The sequence below is a fragment of the Haemaphysalis longicornis genome, unplaced genomic scaffold, assembly GCF_048455015.1.
Source record: "Haemaphysalis longicornis isolate Haplotype H1 unplaced genomic scaffold, Haemaphysalis longicornis Haplotype H1 scaffold_1, whole genome shotgun sequence".
Classification (NCBI taxonomy): domain Eukaryota; kingdom Metazoa; phylum Arthropoda; class Arachnida; order Ixodida; family Ixodidae; genus Haemaphysalis; species Haemaphysalis longicornis.
The window spans coordinates 89,505,542-89,530,257 of record NW_027526203.1 but is presented as its reverse complement, the minus strand read 5'-3'; the positions used below and the strand labels follow the sequence as shown (position 1 = coordinate 89,530,257).

The 24,716-nt window shown below is 49.9% G+C and overlaps 1 protein-coding gene across 3 annotated transcripts in view; it reads right to left on the bottom strand.

Annotated features, from left to right (window-relative positions):
• Positions 1–24,716, bottom strand: part of LOC144177964 (organic cation transporter protein-like) — a 326,587-nt gene that overhangs the window by 170,533 nt on the left and 131,338 nt on the right. For all 3 annotated transcript variants that reach the window (XM_077705534.1, XM_077705526.1, XM_077705530.1), the window contains 2 exons: positions 22,348–22,611; positions 20,909–21,012 (listed from right to left, as the gene is read on the bottom strand). In XM_077705534.1, the coding sequence (XP_077561660.1) occupies positions 20,909–21,012; positions 22,348–22,611 (368 nt within the window). The remainder of the gene's footprint in view (positions 1–20,908; positions 21,013–22,347; positions 22,612–24,716) is intronic.

The window sequence follows — 24,716 nt, the reverse complement described above, 5'->3', positions numbered from 1 at the left end:
CAAAAGCTTCCTTTCTGTGCTGCTCCTCAGCGTCTTCTGCTCTCTTTTTGTTATCGTGGCCAGTTTCCCTATCCTCGAAAACGACTTCCCTTGCTCCACCGTCTTCCTGGGGAGCTCTGCCTTTAGGCTCTGACTTATCAGGCCTCGGCCTGAACTCTGAACTCTTTTGGCCGTCTTTCGGTCCCTGTGCACCTCGTCGAGCGACGAACTCGTCGGCTAGCTGAGCTGCATGATCCGCAGTACTTACCCCTAGCCTATTTTGCACCCAGAGTATCGGGTTTTATGGTAGACGGCGGTAAAACTGCTCAAGACCGAAGCACTCAACTACCTTGTCGTGCTCTCCGAAAGCCTTTGCCTCTTTGAGCCACTCTTCCATGTTAGCCCTCAGCTTATAGGCGAACTGCGAGTAAGACTCGCCCATAGCTTTCTCGGCTTCACGGAACTTCTGTCGAAACACCTCTGCTGACAGCCTGTACTTACGCAGGAGGCTCGACTTGACTTTCTCGTAGACCTCCGCGTTCTCCTTCGGCAAGCGGGCCATCACGTCGGATGCCTGACCTGGGAAAACTGTGAGCAACTTTTGCGGGCATGAGTCTCGGCTAAACTGGGCCCTCTCGCACGTACGCTCGAAGTTGACCAAAAAAAGACCAATGTCTTCTACCTTGTAGGGTCGCATTAGGTCACTAATTCGCAACGTAGGTCGCTTAGTCGCCGCAGACTGCCCGCTTGGCGCACTGCTGTCAATCTCACGGCTAGATCGAGATGCCTCGATCTGTAGACGCTTGATTTCCAGCTCATGATGTCGCTTTCTTTCCTCATGCTCTCATTCCTCACGCTGGCGCTCAGCCTCTGCAGCCTGACGCTTAGCGGTCTCCCTGCCATTGATCAGCTCAATGCACTCAGCTCTTCATCGTCAGCCCCAACAGCGAGTATAGCTTGTATCAGCTCTGGCTTTCTCAGCGCGTCCGTAACATCCAAGGGCAACTCTTTTGCAAGCTCCAACAACTGCGGTTTTTTTAACGCCTTCAAATTCATGGCCGGTCTAGAGTACTGCTTTCCCACTGCTCCAAAAATGTTTTGCGCGAATAACCCACGCGGCAAAAACACACGCCCTACCAGCTATCTTCAGAAGCCTCGTAAAACTCTGTGAAGAAAAGTCCCGCACTCACCATTGACCGCCAGGAATTCTGCGAAGTCCGAAACCGCCTTGACGTCCGTGGTGTCGGATGTCGCACCGCTGGCTCCAGGTGTTACGAAGCTGCAATCCGACCGCTGCCAACCAGTTATTGGATACGGGGAGGGCCGACCCGAGCCGAGCTCCGTCGCCTCCGAAATACGTTTGGTATCGTGGTGTGAAGCGAGCGGCTAGCCGCTGTTGCAGCCGTGAAGGTCGGAAGCCGTAGGCTAACGTAACTGTTTACTTCATAGCGAGAGGTGAGCCGAAGCCAAAGAACAATGCCCCGACGGGCGAGGTTACAATACAGGACTCGAGCATAGTGACAGCATTGATTCACTGCTCAAACAGGAATGGAACTGAAGGTGAACATTTTGGCAGACTTCTGTCTGGTTGGCAAGTTACTGTGAAGTGGCCGACCACAAAATTGACTTCTCCGGAACAGCTATCCTCGAAAGGGAAACGAACTGGTGAAAGCGGCTTTTCCTTGAATCGTGGCATATCCAACATACCCCTGGGAACGTTAATCGCTCGCCTGGCACTTTCCCTTCGGTGTACGCACACGGATTACGTGCCGCAGCGAGGGGCTTTGTGTGAAGCCAGCAAAAGTGAAAGACTATAAGACGCAGCTGCAGCGTGGCCCCAGTCACCCCTGAAGAAGAAGCCGAGCGGGCTTCGAAACGTCAGGTTTTGTCCATGTATTGGTTGGAGCATAATTAAATCTCAGTTCAGGAATGGAACTACAGCGCTTGGGCGAGGTCTATTTATACCCAAAGCGCCAACAGTCAAAACAAGCGTTCCCTGTAGATTGTGCACACGCCACGAACGTCACAGACACACACAACACTCTTTCCAGAGTTCGTGAGCAGTCGGTAGCAGCGGCGCACGCTGAGCCCGAGGGAGGGGAGAGAGGAAGACTCCGCTGCGGGCATCCGTGTCCTTGGGCAAGTCTCGGCGCGCCTCGCCGGCAACCGCCGAAGCTTGAAACGCGCCGAAAGCGAAGCGTCTGATCCAGGCTTGTCGAGACGTGAAAACATGAGTCACCGACACGGTGGGGCTTGTTTGAAAGGCGCACGTAGTGGAGGCTTCGCCGCACAGCCAAGGAGTATTGAAACGAAGCCCAGCGGCGGGCTCAATCGTAACAGTGCCGACGTGCGTGACGCGATGTCGGTGCCGACCAGCCTGAGATTGTGGGTCTGTGATTAGACCAGACATTTGGGAGTTGAATTCCCTAGGAGGACTCTAAGGACTTTTACTTGAACAAAAAGGTTGTGTTGCGAGCCGCCGAGTGTTGCTGTCGTGTTGCTGTTGTTACTCTTGCAGTTGCTGTTCTGGCACATTATCCAAACTTGTACTCATCATATAAATATGTGTATAAAGCTTTTCTTCTTCATCAGCAAGTATCGGTCTCTTGATCAACGTCTTCGGTCACCAGTCACGCCACCAGTCACGCTACGCGAGCCCCGGAATCGCAACAGTTCATAGTTTTGTCACGTGCCGATGGATGGGCCGAATCCGGCCTCGGTCAAACGGCCCACGGCAAATGTGCACCTGCATGCCCTGAGAAGGCGCCGAAGAATCGCCTCCCCTTTTCCCTTCACGGCGGATCGGCTGATGCAACCTCTTGGGCTTCATTCATCGAATTCAAACTGCGGCCAGTGGAGAGACGTGATTGGCGGGATTTGAACTGCTCGCCTCTGGAACAAATCCACGGGGAAATCAAAAGCCCGGGAATACGAGCGAGAGCTGGAATCGGCGGGCGACATTCAACGGGAGCAGTGTGTTGAGACGTGCTCTCGCCGTTGTGCGAGCCATGTAACGCCCTGGTTACTAGAATCTCGATAAACGGAAATAACGTAAACGGAATGGCCGCTTAAGCAGAACAGTAGGTTGTAATTTGGTTGGTTGTATTCAGACAACGTAAAAAAGTTTTCCGTAATCGGGACTAACCTCTTCGCGTCCCCCTGTAAACTGAACCGAAAGTGGACCTTATTGTTAGATCCATCGCCATGAGCATTAGTTTTTTCCGGTTCCGGCTGTTTTGTTTTTGGCCTCATTGACATCGTCAGCCTCGTCTCATTAGTAGTCAGCCGTGTTAAGGCAACGAATGCAACACCGCAGTTCTTGTTCTCGTCGTTCGGTCTCTAATCGGGTCGCCGAGGTTACAGGGCTTAGCTCCTGTCGCCTCTTTCGCTTCATCATGGTGCTATTCGGGCTCCAATACCACGTTGCCATCTTCTTAATTCGGTGCCTCTACATCACTCGCGAAGTTGAGGCCTCTAGCCTCTGTTGTTTCAATGGCAGCGCAGAAGCGGGTACACCATGTGCTAACGTTAGAAAAGAAGATGGACACCATTCTTGACTACGGAAGTGGCTTTAACACGAAGACGGCGCTCGCGACAAAGCATGGTGTCCCGAAAAGCTACCGTAGAGATAGCTACCGTAGAACATACGCCACGTAAAGGAGGGGAGTCTGCGCAGTATCTAAGACATTTTTTTAGAAGGAACGAGGATTTGAAAGGTAGCCCAAAGGTTAAAGATGCCATGAAGACAAAACACAAGTTTGGTTCATTCAATAGACGGCCTAGTTAGAATCATACTGACACCAGTTTTAACGGAAATTTCGCTCAAATAAGCAATATATTTAGGGAAAAAGGGAATGGCCATGCGACCCACTCGCTCATTTCACTCAACAGAACCTATGATGTCATACCAGCCTGCTCTGCGATTGGCGGAGGCCGGTAAACGCAAATTAGGCTGAGGTTATAAGCTTGCAGAACGAGCTATTTGTGCTTAAATTTAAGGCACATTCTTTTTAAACAAACAAGAATGGTGGGACAAACCGTGAAAATTACGAAAGCACACGTAAACATAGAAGTACTGATGTGTACTGCTGTGGGCACTATGCTTGGTGTAGCTGCACAGCACTGCGGGGTTTGGGGTGGTCTCAGACGACGCTGGCCGATTTACGCAGCAGCGGTTTCTTACGTGACAATATTTGTCGAGCGAGCACTACGTTTCACGAAACGATTATTTTCTCCCAGAACAAAAACAAGCCAGGTTTAAATACAGTCAAACACAAACCATAGGCAGAAAACGGCTGGCCACGGTACGGTGGTGCCATCTAGCTTCAGTAACGTAAACAAACGCGCGAACACCGCCGCTATCGACTGCATCGCCGTGCGCAATCGGCTGCAATGGAGTACCTCGATGCCAGCGCCGCCGTACAAGGTGGAGGCACCCTTCGCCCGGTCCCGAGCCGCTGCAGTTGGGTCAACTTGCTCAACGCGTTGTTCTTTTCGTTTCCCAGGAGACCCAGCAATGCGAAACATGTAAGATGATTCAAACTTCGCCACTAAACAGCGTTGCGGCGATAATTTTAGCGCGGATTTGATACAAATTCCTTCGCCGACGAGCGAGTGACCCAGAATGGCGGCGCCAGCGTAGACGTGTCTCCACCCCATAGGTCGGCGTACTCACTCGTGAGTACACTCATTTGTACTCATTTGTACTCAAACTCACGAGTGAGTACGATGATGAGTGATCACACACCCAGAAAAAAACAGTGAGTACGATGACGAGTGAGTACAGGGGTAAGTCCAATACTCGTGAGTACAGTACTCATGAGTACACTACTCATGAGTGTGAGTACTCATGAGTACAGTATTCATGAGTATGAGTACTCATGAGTTTGAGTACTAATGAGTATGAGTACTCATGAGTACACAGTACTCATGAGTACACAGTACTCATGAATACACAGTACTCATGAGTACACAGTACTCATGAGTATACAGTACTCATGAGTACACAGCACTCATGAGTACAATACTCATGAATACTGTGTACTCATGAGTACTGTCTATTCATGAGTATATGCACTCCTGAGTACAGTAGTGCAAACAAGTTTTATCACGAGCTCGAGTCTGGACGCGCGTGTACGAGTCGCAAACATTTAGCGGTGCCGCTGTGCACCTTAACAGTCAAGCATGGTAAAATTACACAACGAAAACTGCACCTCCCTCCTTTCCCGGCCCCTGTTTGGCGCTGTAAGCGTTTTTCGGCGGTCGCTCGCAAAGGGGTCACGGTGAAGAGGGAAAAAGGAGGGGGTGAGGGCGCGGCGGGAAACGCGGCCGCAGTTGCTCTTCTCTGATGGGACTTGTTGACTGCCGCAGTTATTTTTGTTGACGCGGCCTCTGAACGCGTGGCGGCTTCATTGCGCTTGCTCCCTTCCAATTGTTTTAGGGGAGAGGCGGTGGAGGCTGCTAACAACGCACGAATTAGGCGTACTGAAGCCTCTCTTTTTCGGTCTTCAGAAGTTTCCGTAGACGCATGTCACGCTGTGTAGTCGTTTTGTGAGCCGAACCGCTCATTTCAACAGTCGCAGTTAATTTACGTAACTCGCGTCAAACCGACTGCGTGGTTTGTAACGTTAGCTGTACGTATTCAAGCGACAGTTTGGCTGATGTACGTGCGCCCATATGGTTTTATTAGGTTCCCGTTTTGAAACATTTTGCTCAGGTTCGCTAGTAATATGGTCTCGTGTAGTGCCATTTACAAGTGAGCATATAGCCCCACCGTGCACTACGGCGTGCAGGCGCGGCGGTGGAATTTGCCCCAGCAATGGAAATAAAATATCCGAGTACACCTAAGCACGTTTGTGAGTTGTGAATCGGACATCATAATATCCAGTTCAACGCGTGCGGCGCCTTGTTTAGCCTTGCATACTTTGTCGAAGAGCTCTGTCATCTTGCCGCTGGAGGAGCGTTTTGCTTTCGAATGGCTTTACTTTCGAGTGGAAACCCGATTCGCCGCTTCTCGTTTATGCCACCGTGTAATGAGGGCGCTGACAATGATGGTGAATTTCGGTGGTTGTTATTCCCCTACCTTCACTACTGTTTACAGGCGGGGCGACCGCCCCTCGCTAGCAACTATACCGGGGAGTTTAAGCTCGCACTGTGAGTGGCCTCGTGAAGGAATTGTTTTGAATTGATGAACGCCAACGCCAGACGCCGGGATTGTCGCTTAAGCTCCTATCTTGGAACGTCTCGTAAAACATGTGGATTGCACATCACGACGTCACCGCACTTTTTGATCGATCGCTGTCAGCTTCATCCGCGTTGCTCGAGATAAGAGCTGCAGATTTCCACTGTGCAACCAACCCACCAACACGGCAATACAGTGACGTCAGTGCAAGCTATCACGCCTCCGAAAAACGCGTCTACAAACTTTGTTCTCGAGTACACAAAGCACGGCAGAGCAGTTCTACGCTGCTGTAACGGCTGCCAAGTACCGGCAGCAACTGGGTGCACTGCGGCCCTCGACTGCGACCGATACCCTCTCCACCCCCCCCCCCCCCCCCGAACACACACACACACACTGTTGGGACTGGGCCATTCTAGCTCAGTCACCACTGTTCGATTCACTTCACTTTATTTCCTTAAAGACCCCACAGGGGGTGTTAAATAAGGGGCGCGTTGTACAACATAGAAACAAAAGCCACAGGTTAACATTACAGATGCATAGATGTTGCGACGTTGCCCTGCTCAGTCCGCCATCGACGCGGCGCAGAGGAGAGCGATGAAGTTGTCGAGCCGACGGTTATTTTAAGCTGCATTCATATACAATATATACAAAGGTAGCAAGAGCGTTACATGGCTCGCACAAAGGCACTTCTCAACTCAGTGCCTCCGATGAAATGCCGCCGCACAGCCGCTGCTTCAGGGCTGGTTTTATACCCCCGGGGTTCCGCCGCAGTCGCGTGCAGTTCGAATCTTTCCAATCAGGACTATCACTGGCCGCAGTTTGAATCCGGCGAATGCAGGCGAAGTGATTGCATCAGCCGAGCCACGAATGGGAAAGGGGAGGCGACTCAGCAAAATAGAGAGGGTGTTGCTCAGCGGCGCCGTCTCCAGAGTCTACTCGTCGCTGCGTGTCTTTTGCGGCCGGTCGTCCCAAGCATGATTTGGTGCTGCCGTCTCGATGGGAAAAGGAGAGTAGACTCGGCGGCGCCGTGTGCTGCCAGTTGCGGCACGTCTGCCGCGGGCTGGCTGACCGAGGCGCGAATCGGGCCCGCCGTCGGCGCGTCGCCAGGTGCAGCAAATTTGTGTCGGGCGCTCTGGTTAACCGCACACACACGCATAGAAAAATTAGTAAGATCAGACCCGTGTGGGTTTTGGCCTAGCTGTTAACGGAAATAGACACAACGACGCGTAGTGCCCGTTATGTCCCTTTTTCGCGGCGGGACCTCCCGCTTTGGCTTTTCGCGCGCTAGCCGGTTTTCGTCTTTCTGTTTATCTCTTACTTTGCGGCCTGGCGGCGGTTATGAGGGGTACGGTTGCGCAATGTTCGCAGAATTCGGAACAGCGGCGGCAGCGTCTCTTTCCAGATGGTTTTAAAGACGATAGTCTTTCTTTGGCCACTTCAGCGCGACAATGTTGGCCTGTCAGTCTGTCTGTCTGTGTCCGTCATAAAGATAATTCATTATTGCAACTTAATATCACGCCCCGCTGTACACATGGGAGCTACTGGGGTCGCCGTAAGTAGCTTCACGTACATAATGCGCCCTCTCTACAACTGGCCAACTGCCCCGCGATTCAGCCCGCGATTCAAAACGCGAGTGCGTACGCCCCGTTTCGCTCTCTCCCGTGTACGTGCCTTCGCGCAGTGGGAAGCCCTACGATAATGCACCGTGTAAGACGTTTTCTTCTCGGGCTCCTCTGTCCTGATGTATATGTAATCTCAGTATTTCTAATTAGTTAAACATTTTATTTTTTTCTGTTTAGCCTTTCATTCGAGCCACAACCTAGCGGTGGTCGACACAGTGCTGACTTCAACGGAACGCTACGTCCTATGCTCTACGAAGAAACAGCAGTTCGTGAGCGCACTACGATTACGAGGGCTACCCTGCTCTGGCCGTAAGGACGACATCATCTTGAGTCTTCTAGAGGACAACGAAGAACGTCGCCATCTCTCCAAACGAACGAATGTGCCAACGCTACTTCAGGCTGCCTCCGACAACAAACGGCAGATGACCCTCCCTGCAGCTTTCTGCTGTTTGACAGCAGAAGGCTGCGTGATGAACGAGAAAGTTTTCTGAGACAACTGGCGAGAGTCGGCCGCACGTTTTTCCCGGTACCTGAACTGCACGAGATCCGAGCACAGGCAGAATGCACGACGGCACGCACATGAACGAGACGATGCATGCAAAATTGTGATTGCTGGCTCACCGGACCTTTCCCAGGTAATCGCCACGATTACGGAGACGCATCGAAGGTCAGTGCGTTTCTGGTGAGATCACGAACACACGTTGCTCTGCTACATCGCCCACGAGCTACATCGCCCACGCGCAGGTCATTCCAGCAACGAGCAACGAGACGCGCAACGTACGCAGCGCGCACGAGCCAGAAGGCACCACGTTCCTGGCACCCGCTCTTCCGCTACAGACGTACACGAACGGAACGCTGAGAGCACGGAACGCAACGGAGCCGGTACGTACATTTTCCGCACGTGCTGTTCCGGCGCGGGTCCACGCAGCCAACGACATCGCATCCGGATTGGTGGATATGGCCACGACAAGCGAGAAAGACGCACGGCGCCCGAAATGCACCATACGTGGCGAACGACCGCACCCCAATTATAGCGGAGTTGAATAGATAAAACGAGACGCACAGCGCACGAAACGCACCAGAAGTGACGAACGACATCCAACTTGAACCAGTGGAGCTGACCACGGAGAACGAAATGCACAACGCACGGAACGCCACGAAGCCGCAGCACAGACGGAGGAAACTGCTGTTCGCGACATCCTCCGCTCCCACTGCAGGTGCTATCCGGACTTGGCCAGCGAATGTTACAACCGCAGAAATCACCTGGCAACAAGCAACAAAAGACCCAGCGCACGCGGTTCAACCCTACCGGAAAGTACGAGCTCTCCGACATCCGCTGCTCCCGCCCGAGTCCAGCGGACGAACGACATGACACTCGTGCAAGTAGGTCCGTCAACGAGCAAAGACACGGCCAGCGCACGCGGCATGTCCGAGCCAGAATTAACAAGAACACCGGCACCCGCGCTCCGATCGAGACTCACACGACAAACACCATTTCGTACAAGAGGACGCAACCGCGAGCAAGCGGACTCGCGATAAACGGACCCTGCTTGTATGGGAGAGATAGCGATTATAGCATTCTCGAAACAACGAGCAAAAGACGAGGTCTTGAGCGACGACACGGACACGGCAAGAACGGCAAAGAATGAACCCGATCCAGACGAAGCATCGAATGCCCTGACGATGAAGTCACGCTTGCGACGCCGAGGAATGTGGGACCGAACGGACGGCACGAACAACGCCCGCTTCCCCACCACAACGGTTTCACTTCCGAAACAACCACGGCGACTGCGAGCACGGAGCCGCAACGACTTTGACCGATCAGCCATGCCACCCTACGAAAACGCCCCGCTACCGCACACTAAACGAAAAGCCAAACGGCTCCCGCACCATACGCAACGCACGCGTCAATTCAAGCAACGTCCTCAACGCGCCGAACTATGCCATCCCTACACAGCGCAGCTCGCCACCGGACAAACCAGACGACTACGCCCCCACATGCATCAAGCACGCGACGAGCTACACGAACACAATCGCCGACGGAAGCGGCGCAACCAATACAACGCCGTAAACACTGTTAAGGTCAGGTCTGACGAAGTGAATCCCACGGCACACACACAATAAAATCAAGCAGATTTGAAATTCACCGAAACTCAACGAGACGAACACCCTCTTAACGAAGTTTCTAGTATCTGGAACAACAAAAAAACAAACGCCAACATCGAGCATCTGTGAACAGGCGGACAGTGATCTGGATACGAACGGACGTCAATCTACGCGAACGCTTCATTATGCCTGGGGGCAGGCGCATTTCGGATTTAGAGCACGATTAGGATACGTATCAGCGCGCCCGGGAACGAAAACGGACGACAAAAGCTGCCACCCGAAGACACGCAGAAAAACGCAGTTTACGGCCATGGCCGCACCGACAAGCCCCGAGCTCCCCTGAGACCGACCCGGCCTGAGAACAAGACGAGACGCCAGGCGCAACGCGAGTGCTTACGTTCCGTTTCGCTTTCTCACATGTACAGTGTACTTGCCTTCGGACAGTAAGTCGCCCAACGACAGTGCACCGCGTCAGACGTTTTCTTCCTCTGTCCTGATTTATATGTAACCTGTGTTTTTCTAATCAATTAAACACTTTATTTTTTCTACTTGGTCTTTCATTCGAGCTACGACCTAGCTAACAGTGCAGATAAGTTGATTATTCGTGAGTAATACAAATTGAGTACTCATGAGTACTGATTGAGTACTCATGAGTGCAGAATGAGTAGTACTCATGAGTGCAGAATGAGTAGTACTCGTGAGTGCAGAATGAGTAGTACTCGCGAGTGCAGAATGAGTAGTACTCATGAGCAGTAGTACTCATTGAGTACTCATGAGTACAGAGTGAGTACTCATGAGTACAGATTGAATACGAATACTCGTGAGGACAAATGAGTTTGAGTACAAGTGAGTACGATTACAAATGAGTATTTGATGAGTGAGTACGAGTGATTTTGTGAACAGACGAACTTTTTGAGTCTGAGTTTGATTGAGTACAGCGTAAATAAAAAAAAATGTGATTGAGTTTGAGTGAGTTCTTTCTGTTTTGCCGACCTATGCTCCACCCTGTACCGCTGACGCGTGAAACAAAAGACCCTAGGCTGCAGAGCGTTCGGTTTCTGCGATGTCAATGCAGACCACAAAAACACGAATTAGCGGGAAAATAAAGATTTTAACTTAAATTGATTAATTTCTCAGTGAATATAGCATCCTTTGTTTCCGGACAAGCGCTAGGGGCACTATAAAACACGAATTCTCTCGAATGAAACAAACTTGTATTTATTCTTCATGGCTCCTTAAAGGAGCCATGAAGACAAAACACAAGTTTGGTTCATTCGAAAGATTGCCTCGTTAGAACCATACTGACACCACTTTTAACACAAACTTCGCTCAAATAAGCTACATAATTAGGAAAAAAGGGAATGAACATGCGACCCACCAGCTCATTTCCTGCAACAGAACCTATGATGTCACCCGAGAATGCTCTGCGATTGGCGGACGCCGGCAAAAGCAAACGCAAGTTAGGCAGGGCTTACCAGTTTGCCTAGTGAGCTATATGCCCGTTAAACATACTGCACATTCCTTTTATGACACTAAGAACGGTGGAGTAAACGGTTGAAGTTCCGAATAAACACGCAAGCGTGTACGCAAATGCGTACGAAACTACGGCCAGACAAACTCGACATCTCGCCGTCGCCACCGTCGCGCAGACGAATTTTCCGGTTCGAGGCTCTTCGGGGCCAACGAACCGTCCCAGCACGCACAGCCGCGACCTTGCTTGGTATCGTAATCCCTTGACAGGAAGTTGTCGTCATGTCGCCTACCAGCAAAGGTAAAAATAGAAACGAGGGGAGTAAGGAACAGCAAGCGGCGACGAGATAGTGACAGTCGTCGCAGTTTTGGAATGGTGTTGGCTTGCTGCTATTGTTAGGAGCTCGTTTTCAGTTTACAACCACTGAAAACTTCAGTTCGTTCGAGTACTTTACAATGAAATTCGTTGCTACGTTTTGAAATGCCCGTGTAGTACGGGCAAATCGTCGAGGGAGTGCGACATCCCCGCCGGTGAGATCTCCTTTATGTGCTGCCCAACGACGAACCTCGGCGAAGCAAGTGGCTACGTTTTGTGAACTTTGCAAACGGAGGGGAAAGAGAGCTAAAGGAAGTACGAGTGTGCTCGCTTCATTTCCGAGGAAGTGATTACGGCAGGGACCCTTACGGTAGCTCACTCCTGGGACATGCTGGCGCTCGTCGCCGACTTCGTCAAATCACCGTCAAAGCGCTCTCACCTTGGGGGAAAAATGCCGTACACACCGCGCATTGACGCTCGTACCTTTCTAGTCGAAGAAGAAAGCTCGCGCGAAGAGCTTTCCATACACGGCACCGGCCAACTGGCATAAGCGATACTGCCACTGAAAATGAACTATTATTAACCGTAATAAAAATACGGCACATACGTACCAGTCTGTATTCGTCAGTCGCGACGGGGCTGACGAGGCAGCGGTGACGACGGCTGGGCGTTCATCTGTTGTGGCTAGCGCGGAATGGTCGCTTTCCGGTCCATCCGCGTATCCCACAACACTCCTGCCGCTCGTGCACTTAGAAGAATTGAGCGTTCAAGTGGTGTGAGGTTGTTAAATGCAAGCCCGAGCTTCTCGGCGAGAGTTTTGTTCTCCGGATCGGGCGATTCCATGACTAGGGCTGCGGGTGCACTAGGTTTTACTAGTATTTTTAAAATGGCCGCCGTCTCGGTTTCGGCACGAGTTCCGGTTCCTGTTTGATTCCCGCGTGTGGGTGCTATACTATACTAAGTTATACTATACTATACTATACTATACTATACTATGCTATACATACTAAGTATCTGTTTCATGGACCGGCTCGTATGACGCCATTGTTCACGTCACGAAATGTGCAATTTAGCGGGAGATTTAAAAATTTGGCTTAAATTGTCTTATTTCTCAGTGAATAAAGCATCATTTGCTTCCGGGAAAGCGCTTAGGGTACTATGAAACACCTAATCTTTCGAATAAAACAAACTTTTGTTTTCTCTTCATGGCTCCTTTAATTACCATGAGAAAAAAAACGATCCTGAAGAGGAAGTTGAAAGGACTTTAACAAAAACATTTGAGGCATTTTTAGTGCACAGTGACTAATTCTTGCCAAATAAAGTTTGTTGATGCTGCGTCTAAACCTCTTGTAGTTTTTTGCTTTCTAAAAACCATCAGCTACGTTCACTTTCTAGTGCCTAGAGTTGCATGAAATGGTACTCAGAGTGCGTATGCGCACACATTTGCCCTTTCGAACGTCTCTCAGTAAGCGAAACTGCTGTTGAATTGAACTAATTTTGTCGGTCCCTTGAAGTTCTGTTTATCGAGAGTCTACTGCCGATATTGTTACAAATGCCGCTTTAGCCCATCGTCGGCTCGACACCTCTGCGCCGCGCTGCTGGCAGCCTCAGCAAGGCCACTTGGCGAGAGTGGATGGCAGCTGCGGGATCGACCGTATGGCTAAAAAGTATTGTCAATGATAGTCAAGTCTTGTTTCAACAGGTTTTTCCATTGTACGTTTGGCATTCCCTATCTAATACGGCTTAACGAGACCACAGTGGAAAGTAGTACAGTTCGTCTCACTACACGATTAATTACACTGTTGTCCCCTTTATTTTCAAACGTCATACTTTAGAACCATACTGTATTCCACACGTTTGCACAGTCACTGGCCGGCCACGACAGCAGTTGTGCATGCGCCTAGTTCGAATCAATGAAGACAGGCAGCTGACGGAAAAGGGCTGCGGTGTGCTTGCGCAAAGAGCCTAGCAGGCGACAGTCGCACTAACGGAATCGTTCTGTGCATGCGACCTACGCTCGCTTGTTTGCTGACCCACTCACCGGTCGACGCTCCGCGGTATTTTTTCTTGAATAAAAATCCTCCGGCTGTTCACACATACTTAGCGCTTGTAAAGGGTTTTTAATTGGCTTAGCCGCTACCGCGCTTTTGTTCTCCTCACAGGCGTCGTCGTCATGGAACAGCGCGCTCTTACCGTCTATAGGATGCGAAATCCTGAGTTTGCGTCTCTTTTTGGCCATGACTAGTGCTTGAGTAGAGGCTACATGGGATACGACTGCTCTCCGCATCCATTTCATTGTAGCCGAGCTCATTGTAGCTGCTGGAATTGGGCACTCACAGCAAGTATGCCCCGGAACGAGCCGTCGACGCCTGCGACGCTGAAACCGCAACTGATGGTGCGAAAAATCCGAAGCCAAGTACACATAGCAACCGTCAAGCCAGAAGTTAAGCCAAGTTCGAAAATCACACGTCTACGTCACACAATCAGCTTCATGGTTTTAATTTTATTGATTGATGCTGGAGTTTAAAGCGCCGCCGCAACGCAGGCGATAAGGAGCGCCGTAGTGGAGGGCTCCGGATTAATTTTGACCACCTGGGGATCTTTAACGTGCGCCGAAATCTCGTACACACGGTCGTTTGCGCTCTACGCCTTCATCAGAAAAGCAGCCGCCGGGGTGGTTGAACGATTGCTCCGCCACTGTTCCCTCTATGAAACTGCGTGGTAGCAGGAAGCCGTCGTGCAGGGGCCCATTGTTTTTGCCGCACCCGCAGAAAGCTGCTGCGTTCCTCTGTTCCGTGCATTCCGGCACCAGGCTTCAAAGGAGACAGACGCGCCGGCACAGTAGAAACCAGATCGGGCGCGTTGGCGACTGTCGATCACGCGAGGAACATCACACAGGCTGTCGCGATTGCGCACACGCTCCGTTTGCGTCACGTCCGACCCACGCTCTGGTCACGAGCAAGCTTTTACTGCCGCTTAAAGGGGCGCTCGTATAGGGTAACATTCCGAGCCATTCCAGCAACCGCTCTTTGCCCACTTGGGGGCGCGCGGTAATGAATTAGTGGGAGGAACCATAAAAAGACGGTGCAAACGCGTACGCCTCGCCTCTACCCCTCTCTCCTCTTCGTCCGTTCGCTTTGCTCTTGTACGCTCAGACTGTGGAACAAGGAGGCCTACACCAGTAAAAACATGTCTTCAACAGTTCGATTATTTGCGGACGATTGCGTTCTCTATAGAAAAATCAAAACCTCTGAAGATTTTAATATTTTACAGGCCGACGTAAACAAAATCTCCCTTTGGTGCGAGAACTGGCAAATGGAAATTAATGTTTCTAAAACAAAAGCAATGACATTTACCAGATCTAGTAACGTTCAGTTCACTTCATATTTTATGACCGGGACCGGGAGTAGGATGGAACAGCGCGCTCTTACCGTCTATAGGATGCATACCGTCTATAGAACTTGTGCATAGAAAATGTGACTACGTTAAAATATTTAGGAGTTTATTTAAGTTCTAACCTTACATGGAATGATCACATTGATGAAATAATTTCAAAAGCAAATAAAACACTGGGATTCATTAGGCGTAACTTGTATTTAGCAAATCAGTCAACTAACCTATTAGCTTACACAGCTTTAGTTCGTCCAAAAATGGAATATGCTTCTATAATATGGAATCCAAATCAAACGTACCTAATAAACAAGCTCGAGTCGTTACAAAATAAAGCAGCTCGTTTCATTACCAAGAACTACTCCAGAACATCCAGCATCACTGCTATCAAAGATTCCCTCCAATTACCCTCCCTAGAAAAACGACGTCTGCTGGCACTGCTCTCTCACTTCCACAGAATGTATCATACACCATCATGCTTCACTGCATCCCATATCAAGCCGCCTCATCAAATTTTTCCGCGCCTCGACCATCCCTTCAAAGTCCGCCCCATTTTTGCACGAACAAATCTCCTTCGCCAATCACCGCTCTTTCTGGCCATTTACCACTGGAACAAGCTGCCAAAAGAAATTGCTGCTATTCGTGATCACGACTCATTTGTTGCACAACTGAAGCTCAATATGAACGCGCATGTCTTGTAAAAACAGAACTGTGTGCTTTTTACAACATTAACTGAATTTACAGGTTTTGTATTGAGTGTTTTTAGCTGCGCCCATTTCTTTTTCCTGATTTTTTTGTTCTTTTTTTCTTTATTTCTTTATTGTTTGGTAACCTGTAATACGTAATAAGTTGCATTTATCTGCGAATTGTGCTTAAATGTCTGAAATATCTCGTTGTAATCCCCCCTATATAATGCCCGTAAGAGCCTTTAGGGTATTTGAATAAAAAAAATACCAAAGGTATGCACTCAAGCATGCACGCACGCGCGCGCTTGTGTCATACGTGTATTACGCTATTGCGTGCTATTGCGCTATTGGCGAGAGAGTCATCAGATTGCGGGCCCGCAGAATGTATACCGTACGCTGGCATTGCCGCCGCTTTACAGCGAAGGCATCATAAGTGCTATTCGCCCCGAGATCGAACACAGTCGGCCCTTGGCGGCGGCGGGTGAACAGCTCCTAGTGTTGCACGGCCGCGCTAGAGCGGTGCCGCGGGCTGTGTTGATACGGCCTTCGCAGCGGCGGCGAGAACAAGGCAGACCAGCCTCGACATGAAGTCCCACTGCTCTCCGCGTGGGGGCTGCGGGAGCCTACCCTTGCCTGGTCCTTGCGCGCTTGCATTTGAAGGCTGTTTTACGCGCGCGCGGGCTTTTTCGCAGCATTTGTGCTTATGCGATTTATCAGCGATCATATCGGAGCAGAATGTCGTAGCTATGTTATATTATTGCGGTGAAACCTGCATGCTGGACGCCGGACTTCGACGAAATTTTTGTCAGAGCCAGACAATGCCGGACAATGGTATTGACCACTTATTCGCCATCAGGGGCTCATTTATGGGTGCGCACTAGACAAACTGAAGGGTTTTTAGCAGGGATTACGATATATTCCACTAGACGATAATACTATTAACAGGCACGTAGAAGACGGAAGAATTTTCTGCGGCTACAGTGCTGCTTACGTTCAGACATGACAGCAGCAGAAGAGGCAGCCATCCCCTTGGCTCTCACTCTAAGAGAGGTTGAGTGAGAGTACAAAATAAAATAAATCGAAACAAGCGAAAGAAAATTGAGTTGGATGTCAAATTTTCCTTCCCAGAAACTTACTCCGCCTTGAAATTTTCCCCTAAATCTGGCCAAATAAAATAAAACAAGACATCAGAAAAAGCCAAAGGTAACAATTTATAGAGTGATTCCGTGCTCTGTCTCATTTTCCAATTATTGCAATATTTTCCTTACAGAAATTGCATACATCGAAGTCGCGTATGGCTGGTGCGTAGCGTCCGACGCAAAAATAATTATCGAAGTCATTATTCGTTGATGAGCATGTATTCGCCCGTTGCTTCCTACCCCGCCCCCCTTCCCCCTCTTTTGCGTAGGCCCGTAGCCAGGATTGTAGCGAAAAAGAAGAAGAAACAAGAACAGCAGCGGCGGTGAATAGCTTGCCCGCGGAGCCCTGGGAGACGCGCGCATCAGCAGAGTGGGCTCGCAGTGCCGCCTCCACGCAGCGGCCGCAGGCAGGAACTAGGCCCCTTGCGAAGGCCGTACCAACGTGGATGGCGCTCTCGCGTCGTATGCTCGTTTACGTTGCGCGCGGCGCAAGACGCGGGCTGCACACGACAAATGACGAATATGTTCACTTATTTGGCAATAAGCAATACCATTTCTTCTAGAAACACGGGTTAAGGCGCTGTTTCAAATTCCACGAAACATCTTCGCCATGGCCACCGCTTGAGTGTGAAACGTGTTATAAACATCGCGTCGACACATTGCACTTTTCTATTGATGAGTGCAGCGGTCTGCCGTTTCGGGAACGTCAAAGGGTGCTTTTTGAAGGTGGCGTGGTGGTTATTGAAAGGATAAAAGGATACACGATATGGGTAACAAGCGGCAACACCTGTGCATACCCGTTCATTTGCCACACCCTTGTAAATTTGCGCTGTGTCCTTATAGAAACAAGAAACAAACAAAAACAATTACACGGCACACGAACCGTGCGCTATCGCCCATACATAACTGGGGGCGTATTTTACATCCGCAAGCGTCTGTGTGATCGAATTGTTCCCGTACTTTATCGAAAATAAATACAATTTTTGGACTGTGTTGCTAATTTTACAAATTACTGAAAATACGTTTGTCTGGATGCGCAAGAGCATTTCGGGGGGGATTCCTACGGCAAAATTAGGCAGCTGTCTGTTTGCGTCTGTCCTGTGGCATTTCGTGTGTCATTTTTATATATCCCGTTTTCAAACCACGACAGGAATCATCTTGTCCAGAAATGTCCAGGCTGTTCATGACGCAGTCAATGTTGCAAGTGCACTCCATAACATCACGGAGGTGCTGTGAACATAACATACACATACACAGACTCGCTCAGTGCTGTGAAGCATCTGAACCAAGTAAAGAAGACACCTCTGATCTGCCAGCAGATTCACAGCCTCCACAGAATATCAGGGCTAATGATCAATGTACATTGGGTACAGGGGCATGGTCAGAATCTACTGAATCAATTAGCGGACCATATTTCCCACTCGTCTTCCCCCCTGAATCCTCCCCTAGCCCCCTTCCTTGTGATCCGCGCTCCCATCTTTTAGCCCGGAAATGCCTTCTGAGAAGGGACACACGTGCCCTAATTCCCCCGTGTGTCTGCTCCCTGCCCGCTAATCTTTCCCGGGTGGAGGAAGTTTCTCTCGGGAGGGTTCGGGGTGGGGTGGCCCTCACACCTTCAGTCACTTGGACTTGGGGGCACCCACAAGACCCAGGAGCGTGTCCCAAGTGTCCGTCTCCGGCGGTTGAAGCTGACGCCAAGCATCTTTTGTGGACGTGCGCGGGAACAAGGACAGCTCGAGACGATGCGCTCAGAAAGGTTGGTCTCCGGTGGAATAAACCGGATGACTACAACCACTGGGTGCACGACGATAAATACTGCCGGTCACTGACGGACTTTCTGCACGCTACTGGACTGCATGCATACCTGTAGACTTGAAAACCTGTGGGTTTCGGGACCTTGTGTGCTCTTGGCAGCCCCTCTCTCCCTATTTTCTTCTCTTTCTCTTTTCTTCCTACTCTCTTCCCTCCTCCAATCTTTAAACCGCCTCTCTAGGCCGCGCGGCAAGAACTCGAAATAATAATAAAAAAAGAAATGTGTTTCACTCAGCATAACCAAATGCCTAATATGGTCACGCCTTTTAGGGCGGACCTAAATTTAAAGGAGGAGAAACAATCGCGTAATACAATGCACGGGTGTTGCCCACATGTGTGGAGGGTGTGTGCCATGACTCGCTGTTTTTTTTTCTTCACAATGCTTGCTTTCAATACAATTTTGAAAAATCGCCTTTTTCAATCGGAACAATTTCTGGAGAACCCTGGGCCAAAACAGGGTTAATCAGTTTCGGAAATGCTGCGTCTACTTGTTGAAGTACTGCTTTTTCAGCACTGGAGAACATGACGCCTAGCATACTTTCAATTGCAAGCAGTAGTGATAACCAAAGTTTGGCTTTTAGCGTTACATGCGTTCACCTCTCCCTGCACTTGGAACGTAGGGAGAATCCCCCCCCCCCCCGGAAAAAAAAGAAAACAAAATGCACAGAAAACTTTTATCCGTGCCTTTTTAAACCAATCCTGAAGAATTAAATGCCAAGACAAAAGCCAGGTGATCAGTTTACAACACAAATTAGTTACCGGGACCCCATTGCGCTGTTTCATAACGAGAAATAAAAAAGAACGTTTTACTACATCTGCAACAGGGCAACTTTACTTGCCATCTTGATGGTTCGTAAGCAACATTACGCAAGAATGCAAACACTTCTCGCAGTTCGAGGCACCTTTTAGATTTTAAAAAAGAATGAAAATCGTCAACAGTGCAACCGGAACAGAAAATCTGTGCTTTTTGTGAGGTCCCAGAAGCTAGGTTTACACACTGTAAACCTTCTTGTCACTTTGCAAGTCTAGCTAAACATGCGATGTTGATTGTACTGTGCGCGTTAGCAATTTAATTCATGAGTTCAGTTGCGACAAGACACTTAAGTAAGTGATCCGACACCGTTATTCATCATAACTGCCGTCAGAGTCGCTAAAATTTCGTTTAACTAAAGCGGCGCGCAAAAGACCCTTTACAACGGTTTCATTTCTATCTCTGAGCTGGTTTAAATTCAGTAATTTTATGTTGCCTTTTGAACAAACAAAAATATCGTAAGCTGTTAGAAAAAATGTCAGGGACATCCCATTTAAGGACATCCCCCAAATGCAAGACTGCGTCATGCTACCAGTTAAAGTGATTGAAACTGCTGTTGTAAACTGACTTCCAGAGATCGAGGCTTCCCGATTTCTTTCTATTTATGCTATTGTGTAATTTAGCCACGGCGTACAAGTTCATTGTCGAGATTCCCGATGGGTCGCCGCTTTTTGGCGTAGTAATGAAAACTTATTGTCGCTCGCATGCTAAACACTGAACGTTGAGCAACCGAACTGCAGCATAGCTGTCTCGCCTGCGCCTTTCATGCTCACATACGGCGCGAAAAGGGCACGAAGCGCGCCCACAGTGCGCGTTCCTCCGGGCCGCTCAGCGGAGCATCCACACTGGCAGCGCGACGCTGTAGCCACCTACATGTCGAGCTCGCGGCGAATAGTGTGCACGACATTCAATGGCCCCGCCAAACGAGGCGCATCGTCCATCAGGGGCCCCAATTCTGACTTAATGCCTGTGAATTAGCCACATTCTTCTCATTGCAGACTCGTAAGCCAGCAGTGATGTTTGCCCGTATACACCTGACGAAACGTCGTTAAACTTAATGCCTAGATTACAGAAATCACCAACAAGCTATCTGATTATTACATCCAAAAGGCACAGAACACTTGTTGCCTATGTAAAATGAAGATAAAAGTTAACGCTAGCAAAAGAAACAAGGCGACCGGGTTACGTTCATACTAACCCGAGCGAAAGGTGTCCGTTGAAATGAAGGACATCACACAATCTTTTTTCCTGCAATTGTTCGTTTTTTTCTGTCGCTTCCAGGGGCATTTCTGTTGCTCGCCTGTGCCTGGGGGGCAGCTGCAGAGCTATGTGGCGCATGAAATATTCAGCTAAGCTGCTCGCTCACACCAGCGGAAACTTGGTAGAAGAGTCTTACCAATCAGAGAGGTGGGAAAAAAAGAAATTGCCAATCATGAAGCCGAACATGAGCAGAGACTGTGACATGTCCAGCATCCACAAATCTTCGCAGACGATATTCCACTGCCCCGAGAGAAAAAAAGCAAGAATACAAGAAAAAACTTAGAATGATGCGTTCAATCGCAAACCCATCATAAAAATAAAGTAGAGGCGTATTCACAGCAACCTGCAAAGTATCTCGTGGAAATTTTCGCACTAGTTGTGTTGCCAATGTGCATTTTCGTGACCGCAGTATAGCACTGATCTTAGCCCGATATATTACGAGACGAAAGATCCTCGTGCTCTCTGATTGTGTATGCAGCTTCTTTCAGGATACACCTGCCGTGGAGAGCCCAGGAACCGCTGTAAACCTGACAACTGTATGTGGGGGCAGTTCTTTTCGAAGTGATGCTCGGGCAGATTCCTCAAACATAACGCGTTCTATATCATAAAAGAGTTGAACTCATATGAGTAGGACATTGGAAGTGAAGCTTTGGCGCATCCCGGATGACGTGTTATTGGTGGTTACAATCCGTACATACGGGCAGCCTGACGGCGCAAACTCCCCCTTCCCGGGCGTTAGTGTTACAAAGACGCGACGTGTGGCTGGTACTCCCAGAGGAGGCAGCGCAGGCTAATTTCGTGGCCTTGTATCGCCTGTCGATGCGCATCTGCAAACGATACGCTGCGAAGAGTGGCCGGCACGCGGTTTCCTTGTGCATGCAAGCGGTGGCGCCCCGACGCACATGATTCGCGCATGATTGAACGTGCGTGCCGATTGTCGGTTTGGTTCTTACATATTCCATATTTTATTACTAGACGTTGCATGTCTTTCCCAAGGTGTGCGACGAGCGACCTTTTGATTGCGACCTTTTTCATTGACCGTTATCGGCTAACTGTTCGCCGTGAATAAGGCCTCAGAGCGATAGAACAGACAACAAAAGATCTCGTTGCTGCAGTGGTGCTGCCAACGTTGCTAACGAGACGACAGGTCGAAGGCGCGGCTAGTGACTTGCCTCTGCCGATGCGCTATTCGCACGGCATTCGATGAGTACCGAGACTCTTGTCACCACTTCTACGCGTTGTGAAATGGAGTTGTGAACTAGATGCAAAATGGATATTCAACGGACACTCCGCTCGGGAAGAGTGAACAAAGGCCAGCGCAGTCGCTCGCAGGTTTTGCTAAAAACATAGCTACCATCTCCGGAACTGTGGCTCAACCATTCATAACTCAGCTATCAAGATGCACGGACTCACTACATTTCTTCTTGTTTGGCCTTTTCAACACCTGCGCGTCGAGTCAGCGGAGAGATTACAACGGCGTTTTCTCCAACCGTGAAATGAGGAGTAACTCGAAAGTTCCTTGCCTGTAGTGCTTTTGCGCAGTGTAGAGGGCGATCAAAGCGATGGAGAAATTACCTCGCTGGAAACAGTCCTCTTGTGAAAGCTGGTGTCAAATTCCCAGCTCGAGCATGGCAAGAGAGACGGCGCTTGATACGGGGCCCAGCCGCCTTCGCTGGTCAGACCTGGCGGCGCGGTGCTGCTGTCCGGCGCTTCCCAGCCGCGCGTGTGACACCGGCCCATCTTCACTTCAGCCTCGCTCATGTCAAATGGTCCTGTGAAATTTATCCGCTCCATCCAGGACAAGTTCCTAAGCTGCGCTGAGTGTTTGCACCAGTGGTCCTGCGGTTCGAGAAAGAATGGGGGTGAGGGTGAGACGAGAGCAATGAATGGCCCCTGATTTACAGCTGCGCAGAACGAAGTGCAAAGCGCAAAGCAGAGAAGGTACATGGGCTGGTTCTGGAAAGCAAGGGGACGGGCGTGCATCGAAGTGGACGTGAGGGTTTATGAAAGCGTATGCCAAATGGAACGAAGGATATGATATGGCATACAAGGGACACACATCTCTGCCAAGGGTTCCTTCACGCAACTCTCATACTCGCTCCTTGCCACGAGGTGCGATCGCTAATCCGGGCTCTCTTGCAGGGAGGCAGTGTATACCTCGGAGAGAACGTGACGTCATTGGCGTATGCTCCAAATTTTCTCTGGAGTGATGTATGCCTTCAAGAGGTTATATTGATTTATTTTCATCATAAAGGACTCTTCACAGAGGAGACATCGAAAACGTTCACGGAGACCTGTGCCCTTCTGATGAGCTGCGAAAGTGCTTTCGGCCAAGTGAGTGCCTCCAAATGCCTAATCAAACAACGCCCTGCGCCGCCCGCTTGCCGGTGACAGGTGCGGTACTGACAGAGAGAAACAAGAGGTGACGGAGTGCGACCCTCGACTGAAATAAAAGTGTTTGAACTAGAGGTGTTACAGAGAATAGCGCTCATGAATGTGTATCTTCACAGGCCCGTGGGCTCTGTTTCTTTGTTTTATTTCTGAGGGCACCATGCGCGGCGGAGTAAATTTAAAGTTAGGTGCCGTTTCGCGGTCACCGACATGGAAGCCTGCTGGTGGCATTCGTTAACCAACTATTAGGAGATACATTGGTCAATCACAACAAATGAGCGTGGCTTTTGTCGGCGATTGAGTTTCGGGCTGGCGAGACACTGTCTCTCCGCAACATTCGTCCTAACGAGTCCGCAATGAACGCTTTTTCATATCGATTTCTGCCGAATCAGAGAGCAGAAAAAACACCAAGCGTGTACGTTCTTGATGCTACGCTTAGCCAGTGGCAATGCATCTTCTGCATGAAAAGCAACAATGCTGTTGATTTAAAATATAGAAACGGAGCTCCCTCTATTCTCACCCCATGCAAACCGCAGGATACAGGTTTTTGGTTACTACTGGAAGCCAACACGGACACCAGACGCCAAAGAGCCTTTGAACTGCGCAAAAGAAAAATCCCGGGCCACGTCCGCTAACGTCAAACCTGAGGAGGGCAAAGCACGCAGTGTAAAAGTGTATTCAAAGATTGTATGTCTCTCTCTTGCCCGTCGGCACGCGCTGATTGGGCGCCGGAGAAGCACTGGCGTGAGGAGCAATCGTGCAATCATGCAAGGAGCAATCGCATGTAAAAAATGATATGAAATTAGAAGGTCCTAGGGCCTTCGTATTTTAATACAATACAATTATACAATGTCCTGGATGGAGAATACAATACAATTGTATTTTAATACAAGTTCCTTTAAAATTTGGCTGGCGATTACGATGCTCCCTAAAGCAGTATTTGGGCGGAGCTGTTCGGGCAGCTCGTTTAGCAGCAGCGGCAGACGACGCAGTTCCACCAGTTGCGTCGCTCATTGTTCAATAAGAACTGGCTGAGAGCGCATGCACGCGTTTCGCAACATCCGCTGCAGATGCGCTCGACCGGTTGCGTCACTTGCAGTTCAGCACTCACTCCTGATGGCTGCAGTGCACTGGGGAGCGCTCACTCGTGGGTTCTGTCGACGGTGAGCCTCTGTGGCGGCGCGGCGAAGTGCGTCTCAGGAGGGGACCGCGAACTGCGTCTTAGGCCGGGTTCAGACTGTTGTCGCAGCTGTCGTAATATCGTTAAACAATGACGTCATTGGTGACTCAGCCAACCGAACTGCGTGGAACGCCATTTTTTACGTCCATAGCGCACGATACGGCTGTTACGTCGGTAGTGTGGACATAGCAGTAAGCGAACGCACATCATTGTCACGCGAACGCCCCAATCACGTTCTCGCCAAGCGTCGAGCGCCTGGTGCGGGCCCAGCATACTGCCCCTTATCTTCCCTCTCCGCACTCTTTCGGAGGAGAGCGCTGGCTCGCGCCGCCACGGCGAACCGCCCCCCCCCCCCAATTTCGCGACATTATCC